Consider the following 18,693-nt stretch of genomic DNA (forward strand, 5'->3'; position numbering starts at 1 on the left):
ACATAATCCACCTACTACCGCTTTCAAAGCGCAAGTAGAAGAAGCGGCGGAACAATATAGAATGTATTATTTTGATAAAGAAGACAGGGAATAGTGATTAATGAGTGTGAAAAGCGTGATTCGCTGGTGGGTTACCAATGATTAATGTATGAGTATGAGTTTAGTACATTATATTGAATTTCCAAAGACATATTACGTTGAGGGCATCATGAGGAAACCTGCTTATTTGGGCATCTTGATATATTACCATGAGGGGTTTTTTTTTTTTTTTTTTATTAATTTTGTTTGTTTAAACTTTATGTTGTTGTATCACATCTGTTTTTTTTTTAAGTCCTTAAAAGGCTTTCTAGTTTGTTTGCGATTTGATACAAATCAAACTAGTCGGCCCTTGTTTAACTTATTCAGAAGACGCTAATGGTTTATTATGTATTCATAAATATTTATCATATTATTTAAATTATAGTAAATTTAGTTGAACTATCTTTATTGGAATTATTGAGGTAGCCTTCTGGTTTGATTGCCATTTGATGCATTTCAAACCAGTTGGCCACTGCTTTATTTGTTTAGGTGTGACAAATGACTTATGATGTATTCCTACATATATTTATATTATAATGATATATAATGAATTATATTAAGTTTTATGAAACACATACGATTAAATTATTGAGGTAGCCTTCTGGTTTGGTTGCCATTTGATACAAACCAAATCAGTTGGCCAACGCTTTTCTCATTTGTTTCGAAGTCACGGCTGTTTTGTTATATATATACTTTTATTTACTTATTTATTACACATATTTATATTATTATATTATACTTATATTTGATATTCACACCATGAGGGGTTAGGTTCCCCTGTAAAGTAGCAAAGGTAACGAAGTAGCTTCGTTTAATGTTAAGTACCTAACGGTCAAGGGGATAAAGATGAGGAGAAAAATGTTTATGTATTGTATGTATACATAGTGTTTTGGTTTTGCAGATTGCGCCGAAAGTTTATCATTCGATGCTTTGTAGTCGTAGCTGCAGTAACTACGTAGTAAGCGTAGCAGTTCGTAGTAGCTGTAGCGTTTTATTGTAGCAGTCGTCGTAGAATTTGTAAGTCTCGTAGCAGTTGCCGTAGCGCTTGGAAGCTTTGCATTGTGATTATGTTTTTAAAACGATACCTACCCTAATTTTGCGTACCATAATAGTTAAAGTAAAAAAAGAAGTGCTTGCTTATATGTATATTTTTTTGTTAATGCGTCCTCTATAAGTCCATTGGGATAGCATAACATTTCTCGCGACGTGCAGGCAGCCCTAAACATAACCATCAATCAATCCGCTTAATTATCTATCTGCGCGTTATCAATGTATTACGAGTTCGTGCTTACTGCTCGTCTACTCAGGGGTTAATCCCTAGCAGATTATGTTGATGCACTAGATTATAATGTTTGACATGAAACATCGAATTGCTTACAGATAATGCTCTAGCTAGTTTGCCATGTTTGTTAGAGATGGGGGCGCAGAATCTATGATTTACTTGGATTACTAATATCTACATAAGTAGGTACTTAGACTGAGTGGTCCTTTAACCACTCAGTCTTTTTCCCGTTGTGGATTAAGAAATAAACAAATATCTAGTACAGGCTGCCTTTCTGGTCGAAGGTATAGTGTGTGTTAGCTGCTTCTGTTCTCGCTTAGATTGTGAAAGTCAAAGAAAAGTTATTTAATTTTACCTTGAAATTCTTCTTATAGTCGACGGACTAGGAACCGTACTACTATTTTAATCTCGATTTCATCATCATCAGTTTAGTAAAATTAACAATATCAGTATTAATACAGTGAAATAAAGTGGGTTAGCAGGCAAGTACAGAAAACTAATTTCAGGCCGGCTAAAAGTTATCATAAGCCGGAGTTTTCGCCGTTCCTATTCCAACTAAGCGAATACACACGTTTCATGAATTTTAAGCTAAAACTCAGAATTAAATAGGCATTTACGAGAACTCTTCGCTCTCCAATTACTTTTTTTATTCACTCATTTACTATGCTAATTGTTCATTTTTTCCCTCTTCAATTTTTAATGCAATTTACCTAATTTTGGTTTTTACAGCTTTTAAGTGTTTAGGTTTAATTTCTTGAAGTGTCTTATTTTTAGAGCTATATATTTCGTCTTTTACCGTCCTCGACTGTCCTCAACCGCACCCAGAAAGTATACAAAAGAGTTGTACATACCTAGGATCATTGCGTAAAACTAACCCGCATTGGAAATATTGCCACCAAAATTTTTACTTGTACTTTTAAAGTCCAATAGAAATGTAAAATTTTCGCTTAATAAACGAACTTCAATGCCTTACATCAATAAGATGTGTTCCGACTTCCTCTGGTGTGAATTCGATGCGGTAGACCCCTGGTCTTTCAGCTACATCCAGCACTCTCGCGGTCACGGGCCGTCTTGACGGGGCAGTCACAGTCACGCCGACCTGGTTACAACAATACAATATTATTTTTATTACACCGTATAATCACAGACTAAGGCAGTAGGTGAAAAGGTATTGACAAATACTTGCTTAATTACCGATTGTGCACAATTTTCACATTGTTTCGGACAATAACTAAGTAAATATTTGGAAGATTTGGCCCAAATTAGACGATCTTTGTCTTTAGTAGATACTGATGTTAGCAGTAATAATTAAAGTGAACGAAACTTGCTATGTATGTACCTAACGATGTAGAAGTTGCACACCTACATTCCAAGCATTGACGAGTTCAAGGTTACATGAATGTATTTTGATAAATGAATGAGATTATCATTTGATGACCTTGGCCATTTAGAGTTACCAGCTAATGATCCTTTATATGTGCATGGTACTCACAATAGGTTCTTGTTCCAGGTCTTAATGGAGAGTTAAGCAATCGGTTTTTCAATAGACTCATGTGGTTTAAAATTGGTTTATAAGCACTTAGTAGGGGATTTTAATTTGATTGGCAAATTATATTTGTTACTCTTTACGAAATATGCCAAAAGATGAGGTTGTCAAAATAATCATTTAAACTCTTAAAAATTATACAGACCTCACTCTTAGTGAAGGTAGTTGTTCCTGGGGCCGTAGTGATCTCGAAGACAGCCGGCACCCGCGCGGGGATTAGCCTGGCGGGCTCGCCGCCGCCGCCCGCCGGCCCAGCCATCACCTCTACCTTCCACGGGGATCCTGGAAACAAAGGATTTGTTGTTGTTATGTTTCATATGGAAATAGTTTTTGTAAAACTTGTTTAAATTTAGGAGTTTTTTCTGTTGAGGTATAAAAAGAGGATATCAATCAAAATCGACATTCTCATAAAATCCACGAGTTCGGAGTTGCTGGCAACAACTAGTTACTTAGTTTAGTAGGACAACTCTGGAACCAATTATTTATTGTAGTAATGTGCTTGCCTGTGATACTTAAGTTCCCGGGATCGAATAATGGGTACGATAAAAAGACACCAAATGCCTTGGGAATTTATTTACGAGTAGAAAAAATCATAATATTGGTACCAATGGCGACAATAATATCATCAAACCTTTGCATAAATAAATCGGTTTGAGCAACACAAACCGCAGTATGCGAACGACGGTCTATCACTTCACTTCAAATTAACTACACCTAATGGCCGACAATTGTCATTCATGTGAATGTGTGTCTGTGTATCCAATGATTACGAATAAACGCAATTTGAATATTCACGTAACTTTTTACAAAATTATGTCGATTAGAGTTAAATTTTGAGTTTGAATTCACTAATTTTATTTGTTGAATAAAACTTGTGTTTGTTGTACACAATTAAGGATGCGATAATTTTTGAACTTTTTGTCTTATTTTGATAAAAGTTAAAAGGTAGGTAGCCATATAGTGTCTGCCGAAAGAATTTTCAATATAGTGGGACAACAAAATTGATTAAGTGGTTTTTGAGATATTCATAATTATGTAAAAAAATGTGTTCGTGAGGTCTATGTTTACGGCGAACGATTTGTATCTATTTTTCCCGTGAATACCCTACTAATACGATAAAAAGTATGTATTTTAATACTGGTTATCAGTTTATACCTACCTTTCTGGTAAAGGTTTTCATGTTACGATACCTTTTTAAATTTGAAAACGTACTCGGTGAAGTCATTTCTACTTTGGGTTAACCAAAGTAATAAAAATGATAATTCTATGCGTTGGAATTTAAGCTTATTTTGATTTCTAAAATAGGACGAAGATATGTACTTCAATTAGCATAAAAAACCGATTGGGTGACTACCTATAGCAGGTTTCTTAAAATAGTAATTCAGGTTTATGAAGTAAACATAACGGTTTTTTATTTCCTACAGTGAACTTCTACTCAAGTTAAATGATAGCCTCATCAATTGATCTGCAAAGATATTTTAACATATTTCAGTATCAATTTCATACAATCTTTATAACAGACATACATACATATTTTTCCCTTCCGAGTCTTATTTGACTATACGACTATTGGCTCTGTCTACTCCGTAAGGGAAGTTTAGTTCCCTGTGAGATTCGGTACAGCGCATTGTTTTCAACTTGCTACGATCCTGCAGATTGCTTTATTTATTCTTTTCCTCTAGGCTCATAGCAATCTATAAATAGACTAGTATGGGAATATACTATGAATTTTGCATTTTATTCTATACAAAGTTTCATAAGACACTAATAATAGACCTAACAATGTTGAATGCGAGTTCAAACAGAAGCGACATGCGGTAATTACTTTCTGCGACCTTCCGTTGAAGCTGTCAGCGGCACAGCATCAGCCCCGGACACCACTTGTAATAGAGATGCAATTAATAGGGCATTGTTACACCGTCTAGATGACAATCTAAACAAACATCGTTGAAATAGTGCGGTGTAACTAGGATAAAACCAGACTTAGTTACCTATTTCTTAAATGGTTTAGATTTAAAAATAAGCAGTGTTGGAACATGAGCGTCCCATCTCTTGGTTATATTGCTAATTATGGAAATTTATGGAAAAATACGCTAAGTATGGATTATGATTATAGGTTAAATGGTAACCGGGAGAAATATGAGAAAGGAAAGAAGATATTACTTAAATAACTTAATTATCTACTGCAACTAAGTACCTAATCGCGTAATTTCGGTAGAACAGCGGGGCTAGTATGGCACGATATTTAGCGCGCGATAAACGAAGAGTGAGAATGTAATTGTCGAAGGAGTTCTACAAATGAACCCAGCGATCCCCGTATGTGATGTGATAGAAAGATAGACATTAAGATATAACAGACAGCTTAGTTTCATAGCAGATATGGGAACCACTAGATATGTCAGCAAGCTTACTCACAAGTCGAAAGATAAAAGCAAAGTGTTACTCAAGATATGTACCTAACTCTTTTCATGGAATTTAAACTGATTTATATAACACTGTAAATATAATAATAATAAATCAGAACGTAAATGTGTTTTGGAAGACTTGACTCGTTAATTTTACAAACCTGTTGTTAATGCCATGTTCAACCATATTTCAAAATGCATCAGATAGGTTTAAAGCGATGTGAACGAAATATAAATTATTTAAGAAGAATAATGGCCTCCAGGTTTTTAATGAATTTTTATTTAAGTAACTGTCAGTGGGTGTAATTAAATATTGATCTTTGACCTTTGGATTCGATGAAAATGGCTGGAACCACCAACTAGGCATAAAATGTCACTATATTATTTTAAAATAAATGTCCTAAGCTGTAGTTAGAAAAAAAATATATCTTCATAATGTAATAATTATGTCTGCCTTAAATTTTATATTAGTGCCCATGAACTTCATGAATATTCTAAACAACACTTTTTCTATAGGTATAAATAAGTGTTAAGTAACTGGTACTTACTTAATTTTAATTGCAAAACTATAAGCCCACAACGACTTTCACGTAGGTAATTACATTAGCGTATTTAGCTATCAGCATTACGTTGTAATTATTCCAGATTTTTCGTGAATCTAAAGGCGGGTTCACACATCTGTGTCCCGCACGAAACGAATCGTTCGCGAGTTCCTAAGTATAGCCACTAGCCTGTTGGTTTACGTTGTATTCAATAACAAAATAAAACCAAGAGGCTAGAGAAAAGTTAAAATCAATTGCGAATAAAATCTTTTGCCAAAACTAATAAAATTGAAAAAATTCTGTTCTAGAATCCCTTTACTAATTCGTACTACGGTTGGATATGCGTATCCCAGTTACTATCTACATATGAATAATCGCGTGCTGTAGCTTTCGTGTAATCTTTGTAAGCGAACAGTATGTTTCACGCACGCGAGTTTTGGCTTATACACGTACAATATGGCGCGGGCCATATCTATGAAGTGTATGAACATACGTTCGTCTGGTCCCACCTTAGCATTACACAAGACATGTGTAAAAAGAAGAAAGTCGAGATTCTTTAAGATAAACTGGGTCCATTTAGCGCTTCGTGGCGTGTGGAGAATATCTTTCATGGTGGTGTAAGTAGGTGCTTATTCATCACCTACAGTTGTTCTGAGCAGTCGACCGTGCGTCACCTAACGGCGGTGCAGTTGCAGTGAACAAATGCATAATTAATGGAACTTATTAATGCTACCTTAAGAGTTCACCTACACATTGTCATAATAGAGTGTGAGCGAGTACAGAATTGACTCTCGCAACCTACTGGCAGATTATAATCGTCTTCTTCATTCTTCCGGCGTTAGTCCCGACTTTTTAATAGTAGATATGTCTCATAGATATCTAAATACTTCGGATTCAGATTTCTGTGATACGTTCGTTCATGACTTTTGCAATGAGATTTGCAAGCTGTTATATTCGTTTTAGACAAGGATAAAAATGGTTTGAATTTAGTTAATCAATTTGATTTAATTTCAAGGCTCTTTATAAAATTTGTTTGCGAATATTTAGCGATCGTTTTTAATAGCATTATTTTTGGTCTAGACATGATGTAGCGTAATTAGGAGTTGGCCTAAATTGACTCATTAAGTTTTCAGTTTCATTACCATTCACACCTTCACTTATCTTGTCTGAAATATTTAAATTTTGCTTATACAAAAATATAATTAAGTTTGTTTTTAAAAAACACTTCTACTCTCAAGATTTTACTCCCAAAAAGTAAAGTAAGATCTTCGCGTATTGAGTACGTTGGGTATAGTAACTGGATGCTTAGTTTCATTTCTATGATTTGAAAATAAAATTAAGTAAGTCCGCAATGCTTATACCAATTTGATGTGTGGAAGTGAAAATAATTTTAAAAAGTGGTGCATCTAAGATAAAATGTTGCTTCGAAAGTTTCAGGATATCTTCCATTTGAAACTTGTCGGCATTGCAATATATTAAATGTACCAACCCGTGAGTATCTATTGTTCCTGATTCTGAACGTTAGTAAAATTAGATAAATTAAACTTTTAAAACTAGTCCAGTTTTAAATAACTTGCGCAATAAGCAAAACATTTGTTATCAATTTGCTTAGAAAGTAAACAAGTCCGACACTTAGAGAAACAGCAAAGTTGTATACACAATTTCCATAAGCCGTTAAAAATATTTCACCGTACACGTAATCGTTTACTTTGTCTGTAATTACTTTGTAGATTGGAAGACAATGTTAACTTTCGCTGTGACGCGGGACGCCCATCAAAATTGCTCAAGTTTAATTTGCGGTCGCACCGACCAGTGGCGTAGAACACAGGCATAAAATACCAATAGAGAAAACGTACAACCTGAACATTAATTTTCAGACTTTTAGAGAGAATAAAGCGCTTATTTTCCTTTAGTATTCGCAAGCCTTCATGCTTCGAAACTTGAGATCCGCTTACAGATGTTTTGTCTTCTCAATTCGATCAGCTGATTTTACATTTGTATCGGTTATGAAGAGTCAGCTTTAGGATATCAAACTTGAAACAGACATGTCCCTTAGGCTCACCATATTATCTATCCTCTTTTCTGTCATGCTTACATAACTCTCTCCACTCTCAAGAGGGGAAGGCAATATGTAATTATATTTTTCCACTTTTTCACACCATGTTCACACGTTCTCATATTCTTCGGTGAACTTATGCATAAATTGCTGAAATTATCTTACTTATTCTTAGCGAAGTTCACTAGTATAATCTGCAAGCTTTGTTTTCACAGCACATTTGTGATCCTTAGAGGCCTGTCATCTCCACCACGTGCGCCGTCTCGGATTTAGATAAACTAATGTTGAGCTATACGTTTCCCTGAATGGCGCAGACAACAGAGTACTGCCACTTGTACTGTTAATTCTGTCATACTAGTGCTGTTGTGTTTTTTTGTCCATATTATCATAAGTATATATTGAATAAAAAAATATTCATATTATATTTAATAGTAGACTATTTATAAGCCAATAGATAATTGTGTTTTCAATCCTAAACATATCCCAAATAATATTTACCTACTAACGAAAAAACATCTGTGCATTCCGCGAGATTCGAACATAGGTACCTACCTACTGGAACTGATCAAGAAACAGACAGTGGCGGAGAGCAATTTTGTGTTTGTATTATGTATTGATAAATGTTATCGTTTATATATGTATTTATATCGTATAATGTTTATTATTTTGTGTTTCATACTGTAAAGATTTTTCCGACAATCTTATTTAAACGTTTGAATTAATCACAGGAAACGATGACGTTTTTCACTGGTGTGAACATCTTTTTATTACAATAATTGTTTGTCTGCAAATTATTTCTTAGAAACTGACTAACCTTGGAAACTTGTACCGAATGTAGAATGAATATTATTATTTTTACCTACTAATTAAGTTGACTATACTAAGTACTTCAATGGTTTATCTATTTATTTTATTTTTCTATTCTTAAATTTCACGTGTCTATACACCCCGGATTTTTGTGCATGATGTGATTGTGTGAGGTGGAGCTATTACAAAAAAAGGAAAAGGATGATGGGTTATGGAGTTGACGTATGGATGGATTTAAACTGGGCTATTGCTGGAGAAGTTTGGACACCTGCCATAATCATGAACACGTGACTATTATGTGGTAGGTGGTGACTTGCCACTCACTAAATGGGTCCCTCAAATCAGTCACCATGATTGGCAACAAAGGAGCAACATCGGCGTGGGTGGCTAAGGATGTTGAGAGGTGAGACGACGGGGAGTGAAATCGTGATGGACCTTGGCGAAGGAAGATCGGAGGCGACGTACAGGGGCCTCCCCTGGGAGCACTCAGGTCCGTGGGGTCGCTACTCCCTAACAGCTCGCCACAAGCTGCCCTGCGGAGACTGATAGCACTGGGAAGGTGACCCAGGGGAAAAGATTAGTAGTATACTCATATGTAAAAGATCCAAGTCTCTTTAATAAGAGAAGTCGTGATAAATAAGGATCAATCTTATCTATTCGTAGACAAGAATAACTGAGAAAGTTAATAACACTAACAAATATAATAACATGAAGACGATCTATCCTTTAGCAGTGATCGATCACGTCATGTGGTATTGTTGTTGTATCTAAAGTTAGGTAGGTAGGTACAGAACAATCAGAGCCAGGTAACTGGACCGTACAGCGATAACATCTGCAATATTGGCTCTGACGTAATGCTGTGTATATTTCCTGTCTACAATATTTTCTATACGATCTTTAGTCCAAAAGATTGTACGATTATATTTACTACATACATTTAACACGGGAAAGACAAGAACCACCAATCTCGTAACGGAACAATGTAAATATACGAGGAGAGTGAGAATGGAAATGGATGGAACGATCGAAATTACCCTAAACCTATAAGCATGCACAAAGTAATAAAACGAAAGAAGTAGGTATGCAGGCATCGTGGCAAGTGGAAAGAAGTATTCTATGTCTACTCCCATGGGAAATTGGCTTTACTAAAAAAACTTTTAATTACGATTTAACAGGATCTCACATGTCATATTTCTCTAGATACATGAAGTAATTTTAAGTATAAAGCAAAATAAAAAAAAATGCTCCTTATCCTAGACCTATCACCATTAATTAACTTGTTCTGATCTAATTAACTTAGCCGAATGCCAATCAATTCAAACTGAATGTAGTGTGGGAATCATTTGAAAATGCTTGCTAATAATTGAATATGGTAATACTAATTACAAATGTAGGTCAGCGCGATCAGTAAGTACCAATACAAAAAATACTGGAAAGTTAATAAAAATACAAAAGTTCCTGCCTATAAATACCTTGCTCTATAAAACATCGGGTGAAGTTACGATAAGGTTTCGTAACAGAAATAGAGTGCTATTTTTATTTCAAAAGGTTGTTCACAATGGGCCGTGCTGGTCACCTGGTAGGAAGCGACGTGTTGGACAATGGCGTGACATCCGCTTTTCTATGCGGTACTACTGCACGACATTTGGAAACAAGTCGTACTATGTTATTGGAAGGTTTTCAACTATATGTATTGTACTATATGTACCTATTTAATATTATAACGACACAGAACCTTTAAAATTGAAGATACGGTCCATTCGACATTACATCGAAACTGAATTAACATTCAAATAAATGACGAGACTGTAATTTATTCTGATAAAGGTACGTCTGACTGTTTTTTGTTATAAATATGCAGATGGATTTTTGAGTCAAGCTTGGAAACATGAAAATTGTAACTTACATAATTTATCAATAAACCTTTGTAACCGTCGTCAATAGTCGAGAAAATGAAGATAACATCTACTGAGCCAGAAAAATATAAATTTTATTTGAGTGTCGATGTCAAATCAATTTAAGGTTTTAACAAAACAATATGCAGCTTTTTCCTGTTAAACAAATAGTAAAATAAAAATTGATTTTCGTTGGTGCCGAAATCGGAACGTGAAATAATTGCTATTTTCCAGCGAAACTAAGCGCACGTATTGTCATTCCAATTAACCAGTTGATCTGTTTGTCAAACAGATGTCCGCTGTCCGTCTAGGCGGATTGAACCTGCATACCTCGCGTCCGCTATTGACCTCCTTTATCAACAACCGTTCCGCACACCTTTTCAACTTGCTCTGTACTTAATAGTGCTAACTATAAAATCGTCTCGAAATAGCTGAAGTGATTGGGAATGTTTTATCGTAGTGAACAATATGACTCAACGACTCGGCTTCGATTACGGATTGGGCCAATAAACAAACTTTTTCTGATATACCTTAGTCTTGGATTTTGTTTTTCTCACAAAATAGCTTGAACCGGACTTCGCTCCATTGGAAAATTATACTTACCTATATTTCTTATAGGTCTAGTCTATGTCTAATTTCATCAGAATCGATTCGGTATTTGGTGCCTACTCTTTATTTAAAACTATTTTTATTTCACAATTGTAACTGCAATATTTAAATTACAAGATAACTATAATATAACTATAAATGCTAGGTTATACTTGAATGACGTGTTGAAATGCATAAATTTTGAGAAAATAATGCTGACTTGCTAATGATTACGAATCTTATTTTGATGGCGATAAAATAACTGTAAAGAGCTTACGGTATTTTCGGTTTATACATAATTATAATTACTCGTAATCATAGTCGCTGTTAATCATACGGGTTTCGGTAGAGTAGAATAGTAAGGTTATCCATTATATCCATCCAAAAGGAGGACAAAAACACTAAGAACACATCGGAAAAATTATCGTGCGCTTTTGAACATGCCTGCTTAATACTCGTATAATTTATTATTTCTTACTTTTGTTAGATAAGTTGTTTGTTGCACATGGTTCAGGAGATACCTGGGCCACCTCCCATACACATCAGGCGATACGGCAGAGCTATCTCCTAAGCTTTTCGAACGTGTCATTCAACGTTCTCATATTCTTCGGTGAACTTATGCATAAATTGCTGAAATTATCTTACTTATTCTTAGCGAAGTTCACTAGTATAATCTGCAAGCTTTGTTTTCACAGCACATTTGTGATCCTTAGAGGCCTGTCATCTCCACCACGTGCGCCGTCTCGGATTTAGATAAACTAATGTTGAGCTATACGTTTCCCTGAATGGCGCAGACAACAGAGTACTGCCACTTGTACTGTTAATTCTGTCATACTAGTGCTGTTGTGTTTTTTTGTCCATATTATCATAAGTATATATTGAATAAAAAAATATTCATATTATATTTAATAGTAGACTATTTATAAGCCAATAGATAATTGTGTTTTCAATCCTAAACATATCCCAAATAATATTTACCTACTAACGAAAAAACATCTGTGCATTCCGCGAGATTCGAACATAGGTACCTACCTACTGGAACTGATCAAGAAACAGACAGTGGCGGAGAGCAATTTTGTGTTTGTATTATGTATTGATAAATGTTATCGTTTATATATGTATAATGTTTATTATTTTGTGTTTCATACTGTAAAGATTTTTCCGACAATCTTATTTAAACGTTTGAATTAATCACAGGAAACGATGACGTTTTTCACTGGTGTGAACATCTTTTTATTACAATAATTGTTTGTCTGCAAATTATTTCTTAGAAACTGACTAACCTTGGAAACTTGTACCGAATGTAGAATGAATATTATTATTTTTACCTACTAATTAAGTTGACTATACTAAGTACTTCAATGGTTTATCTATTTATTTTATTTTTCTATTCTTAAATTTCACGTGTCTATACACCCCGGATTTTTGTGCATGATGTGATTGTGTGAGGTGGAGCTATTACAAAAAAAGGAAAAGGATGATGGGTTATGGAGTTGACGTATGGATGGATTTAAACTGGGCTATTGCTGGAGAAGTTTGGACACCTGCCATAATCATGAACACGTGACTATTATGTGGTAGGTGGTGACTTGCCACTCACTAAATGGGTCCCTCAAATCAGTCACCATGATTGGCAACAAAGGAGCAACATCGGCGTGGGTGGCTAAGGATGTTGAGAGGTGAGACGACGGGGAGTGAAATCGTGATGGACCTTGGCGAAGGAAGATCGGAGGCGACGTACAGGGGCCTCCCCTGGGAGCACTCAGGTCCGTGGGGTCGCTACTCCCTAACAGCTCGCCACAAGCTGCCCTGCGGAGACTGATAGCACTGGGAAGGTGACCCAGGGGAAAAGATTAGTAGTATACTCATATGTAAAAGATCCAAGTCTCTTTAATAAGAGAAGTCGTGATAAATAAGGATCAATCTTATCTATTCGTAGACAAGAATAACTGAGAAAGTTAATAACACTAACAAATATAATAACATGAAGACGATCTATCCTTTAGCAGTGATCGATCACGTCATGTGGTATTGTTGTTGTATCTAAAGTTAGGTAGGTAGGTACAGAACAATCAGAGCCAGGTAACTGGACCGTACAGCGATAACATCTGCAATATTGGCTCTGACGTAATGCTGTGTATATTTCCTGTCTACAATATTTTCTATACGATCTTTAGTCCAAAAGATTGTACGATTATATTTACTACATACATTTAACACGGGAAAGACAAGAACCACCAATCTCGTAACGGAACAATGTAAATATACGAGGAGAGTGAGAATGGAAATGGATGGAACGATCGAAATTACCCTAAACCTATAAGCATGCACAAAGTAATAAAACGAAAGAAGTAGGTATGCAGGCATCGTGGCAAGTGGAAAGAAGTATTCTATGTCTACTCCCATGGGAAATTGGCTTTACTAAAAAAACTTTTAATTACGATTTAACAGGATCTCACATGTCATATTTCTCTAGATACATGAAGTAATTTTAAGTATAAAGCAAAATAAAAAAAAATGCTCCTTATCCTAGACCTATCACCATTAATTAACTTGTTCTGATCTAATTAACTTAGCCGAATGCCAATCAATTCAAACTGAATGTAGTGTGGGAATCATTTGAAAATGCTTGCTAATAATTGAATATGGTAATACTAATTACAAATGTAGGTCAGCGCGATCAGTAAGTACCAATACAAAAAATACTGGAAAGTTAATAAAAATACAAAAGTTCCTGCCTATAAATACCTTGCTCTATAAAACATCGGGTGAAGTTACGATAAGGTTTCGTAACAGAAATAGAGTGCTATTTTTATTTCAAAAGGTTGTTCACAATGGGCCGTGCTGGTCACCTGGTAGGAAGCGACGTGTTGGACAATGGCGTGACATCCGCTTTTCTATGCGGTACTACTGCACGACATTTGGAAACAAGTCGTACTATGTTATTGGAAGGTTTTCAACTATATGTATTGTACTATATGTACCTATTTAATATTATAACGACACAGAACCTTTAAAATTGAAGATACGGTCCATTCGACATTACATCGAAACTGAATTAACATTCAAATAAATGACGAGACTGTAATTTATTCTGATAAAGGTACGTCTGACTGTTTTTTGTTATAAATATGCAGATGGATTTTTGAGTCAAGCTTGGAAACATGAAAATTGTAACTTACATAATTTATCAATAAACCTTTGTAACCGTCGTCAATAGTCGAGAAAATGAAGATAACATCTACTGAGCCAGAAAAATATAAATTTTATTTGAGTGTCGATGTCAAATCAATTTAAGGTTTTAACAAAACAATATGCAGCTTTTTCCTGTTAAACAAATAGTAAAATAAAAATTGATTTTCGTTGGTGCCGAAATCGGAACGTGAAATAATTGCTATTTTCCAGCGAAACTAAGCGCACGTATTGTCATTCCAATTAACCAGTTGATCTGTTTGTCAAACAGATGTCCGCTGTCCGTCTAGGCGGATTGAACCTGCATACCTCGCGTCCGCTATTGACCTCCTTTATCAACAACCGTTCCGCACACCTTTTCAACTTGCTCTGTACTTAATAGTGCTAACTATAAAATCGTCTCGAAATAGCTGAAGTGATTGGGAATGTTTTATCGTAGTGAACAATATGACTCAACGACTCGGCTTCGATTACGGATTGGGCCAATAAACAAACTTTTTCTGATATACCTTAGTCTTGGATTTTGTTTTTCTCACAAAATAGCTTGAACCGGACTTCGCTCCATTGGAAAATTATACTTACCTATATTTCTTATAGGTCTAGTCTATGTCTAATTTCATCAGAATCGATTCGGTATTTGGTGCCTACTCTTTATTTAAAACTATTTTTATTTCACAATTGTAACTGCAATATTTAAATTACAAGATAACTATAATATAACTATAAATGCTAGGTTATACTTGAATGACGTGTTGAAATGCATAAATTTTGAGAAAATAATGCTGACTTGCTAATGATTACGAATCTTATTTTGATGGCGATAAAATAACTGTAAAGAGCTTACGGTATTTTCGGTTTATACATAATTATAATTACTCGTAATCATAGTCGCTGTTAATCATACGGGTTTCGGTAGAGTAGAATAGTAAGGTTATCCATTATATCCATCCAAAAGGAGGACAAAAACACTAAGAACACATCGGAAAAATTATCGTGCGCTTTTGAACATGCCTGCTTAATACTCGTATAATTTATTATTTCTTACTTTTGTTAGATAAGTTGTTTGTTGCACATGGTTCAGGAGATACCTGGGCCACCTCCCATACACATCAGGCGATACGGCAGAGCTATCTCCTAAGCTTTTCGAACGTGCTTACGTTTTCCTATGATTTGCTTTTGATCTTCTCCTCAGATATATAATTAAAAATACTACTCCCGTATACCTTTAAAGTAGTAACAATTGTAGACAAAAAGGCAAAGTAAAACAAATCTTAGTCCTTTTTTAAGTAAGAAATATCTTTGACAATATATACTTGAAGGTAAAGTTCAAATAGGAGTCTTTGTAATTATTTTATAATAGCAGCCATAGACGCCAGGATGTCATTTATAAGACAACATTCCAAGGTGTATTATAATGAGTTAACATAAATTGCAGTTTACTATAAAACAGCAAATAACTTTATAAACATACGCACCTAAATAATTTGATTATTTAAGTTTGTTGATGTTAATCATCTGGACTTCTTTTTTATCAATTTCTCGATTTATATTTTTTTAAATAAAAAGTACGCGGATTAGAAAAAGGTAAACTTAGCCAATTATCTCGAATGCGTGATGAAATTACTGGCGCGGGAAATATGCTATTTCAAAAACTTGTTTTTCACTGCTCTTTCGAAAGCCAGAGTGCAGTTTTTAACCTGTTTCTAGCATGTGTCTATTTTGTATTTTAAACTTAAAAATATGATTCTTTTTATAAAGGGCCGACCAGAAAAAAATCACGTTTTAACTATTAGGTAAATTTAAAGAAAGAGGGTTATAAATTTGAATGAGCCAGATGAATAATTGATATGATCCTGTAAACAATTATTGAGCCACACATATGAACGTGGCTCTTCAATCTTATCAAGAATGTTGGTTCTGTCTACCCCGGAAGGGATAACGACGTGATAATGTTTGTATTATTATGCTTGTTCGTTACGTTATCGTTTGTAAGTAAAATATTGTCAATTTTTTTGTAAAACTACAATAAACCCAAGACTGATTCTGGTTGGCAAGATTGTATTAAAGCAGAATAATTATAGAATTAGCATTATGAAAAAAGAAAGTAAAAATTTTCAATAATCTACATAACTAGCTATTTATATGTTAATTTGAATCAACTCATTGATATTTTGAAACGTACGAATTTTTAACTTCGTTGATAGATAGTTAATTATGTAGTTTTCAAACCTATAAGTAATTTATGAATGATTTTAATTTGTTAATCAAATCCTCGATACATTTTCGGTGTGAGTTATATTTTTAAATGCCTAGTTTTTTGTCCAAACAGGTTTTATTAACGGCGTTTTGGAACTTGTGCCACATGGTTTCTAAAATCGTTTAATTAACCACATTCCAGTATACATACATAAATAACGCCGTTAACCCTTGCTCCATAGGCACAAATGTATACAAGAGACTCCAGACGACGCGACGGTGAGATTCAGGAAGTGGCTAGCCCACTGTCTTAAATAAATAATCCTAAGAATCACGAAACGAGTGAGGTCTTCCGATCAACTTGGGGCGAAAATACTTTTTTTTATGTTTGTTTGTAACGCGATAAGTTTGGAAGTGTTGGTATGATTTTAATGAAATTTTAAATGTGTATTGGATCTGTTAATAACTATATTCTTATGGTATTGTGATATGATAAACAAACCTCTAACATTTCTCTTTTCGTCGGGGGGTCAAAAAGCCAACAAAGATAATCCTTGCGAGGTGGGAACCTCTCCAGAGTGTCGGATTGCGTGCTACCTGCGGATATCTGATCGCGACCGCATCCGTCCGTTATAACATCGGATTACATGCTGGGAATCCAAATTGTATTCATTTTAACTGAATTTCGGACATACGGAGACGGTGATGGGAACACAAATGTATCATGACGTGTTCTTGTGTTGTTATATTTTTTAAATCAGGTGTTCTTCGATAATTATTTGTCACCATTTTGGGAAGTGGATTGAAGAATATCTGTGTTAGAACACTCTGAACTCAGTGACTTAAAGCGAAAAAACAAAAGACAGGTGATGAATAGTCGGTCACCTTATTATGGAGGTACTTTTGGCGACAAGTATAGTTGTAATAAAACTGTTACCCCCTTTTTTTTTTTCTAAACTCCGTAGTAAAGTCAAATTGTTAAAATCTACTTTTAAATTGCTCATGCACTGGGCTAAACTATCATTTCCTAGTTCGATTACGGAACCCGGAAAGCAAAATTCTCGCAATCGTTTCGTAGAAACTATTAATTCCTAGACAATAAAAACCATTCTTGTTGGACTTAATGTCTTTACATCCGCGTTACATACCTACTCTCGGAATCGTGATCGACTGAATTGTAACAGACAAATAAATAATTAGGAATAACGATTAGATTAGCCTCAAAGTAATTTCAGGTCTTGTTTTATGAGATGATAACTTAGCAAATACTATTGTAAAGGTGTGTATGGTGTGGTGTAAAATATGGAAGAACAACTAAGACTTAATGATTATTACAAAAAACTTATTTTTGACCCGGTCGGGGATCAAACCAAAAGATTTTGATACGATTGCATTTCATTATTTGATGAAATATTCGTATTGAAATAATTAGTTTTACATTCATTCATGTTTTTTTAATGTAGACAATGTGCATTCGTCTACGATTTAGATTTAAGGGATCTATATTTGTAAATTGACGTCCGGTAAAATGCTGCAGTGTAGTTTTTTCCGCGGCTTCTTCTACACATGTGCTTTGGAAGTGGTAGTAGTTATAATTAGTTTTAAGTGATGTGACGTTAATAAGTGATACCTTGTATCCAATTTTGAAAATAAATCTATTCTATTCTATTCATTTCATCGCAATAAATACCTTAATTATATCATTAATACTCGTATCATCTTTCTCATCTTGGCGAGTTCCCAGTTACACCCTCTGGCACTAAGGTTCGGGGCCTAGGGTTCGTTGGTATCCATTATCCTCCCCAAATTTTTCTCCGTTTCGTTATTCCTAGGAGGTAAAGTCGAAGATGGACTCGCGTAACCTAAGCAACCTTGAATCATGGGAAGGAGATGGAGTGGTCCAATCAAACAATAGGACCACTCCATCTCTTTCACATGGATGTCGTAAAAGGCGGCTAACATAGGATTATATATTTGAGATTGTAATTTAAGCGTTAAACAAACAGCTGAACGTGGACTTTTAGTCTTTCGAATACTGTTGGCTCTGTCTTCCCCGCAACGGAGATATGATTATACGTATGTATGAACATAACTGACGCTTGCTAA

General features: G+C 34.9%; 1 protein-coding gene across 1 annotated transcript in view; it reads right to left on the bottom strand.

Annotated features, from left to right (window-relative positions):
• Window positions 1-18,693, bottom strand: part of LOC106136967 (filamin-A) — a 79,512-nt gene that overhangs the window by 19,666 nt on the left and 41,153 nt on the right. Inside the window, exons 21-22 of the mRNA XM_013337674.2 lie at window positions 3,052-3,188; window positions 2,334-2,459 (exon numbers count right to left, since the gene is read on the bottom strand). Of these exons, the coding sequence (XP_013193128.2) occupies window positions 2,334-2,459; window positions 3,052-3,188 (263 nt within the window). The remainder of the gene's footprint in view (window positions 1-2,333; window positions 2,460-3,051; window positions 3,189-18,693) is intronic.

This window comes from Amyelois transitella, chromosome 4 (assembly GCF_032362555.1).
Source record: "Amyelois transitella isolate CPQ chromosome 4, ilAmyTran1.1, whole genome shotgun sequence".
Classification (NCBI taxonomy): Eukaryota; Metazoa; Arthropoda; class Insecta; order Lepidoptera; family Pyralidae; genus Amyelois; species Amyelois transitella.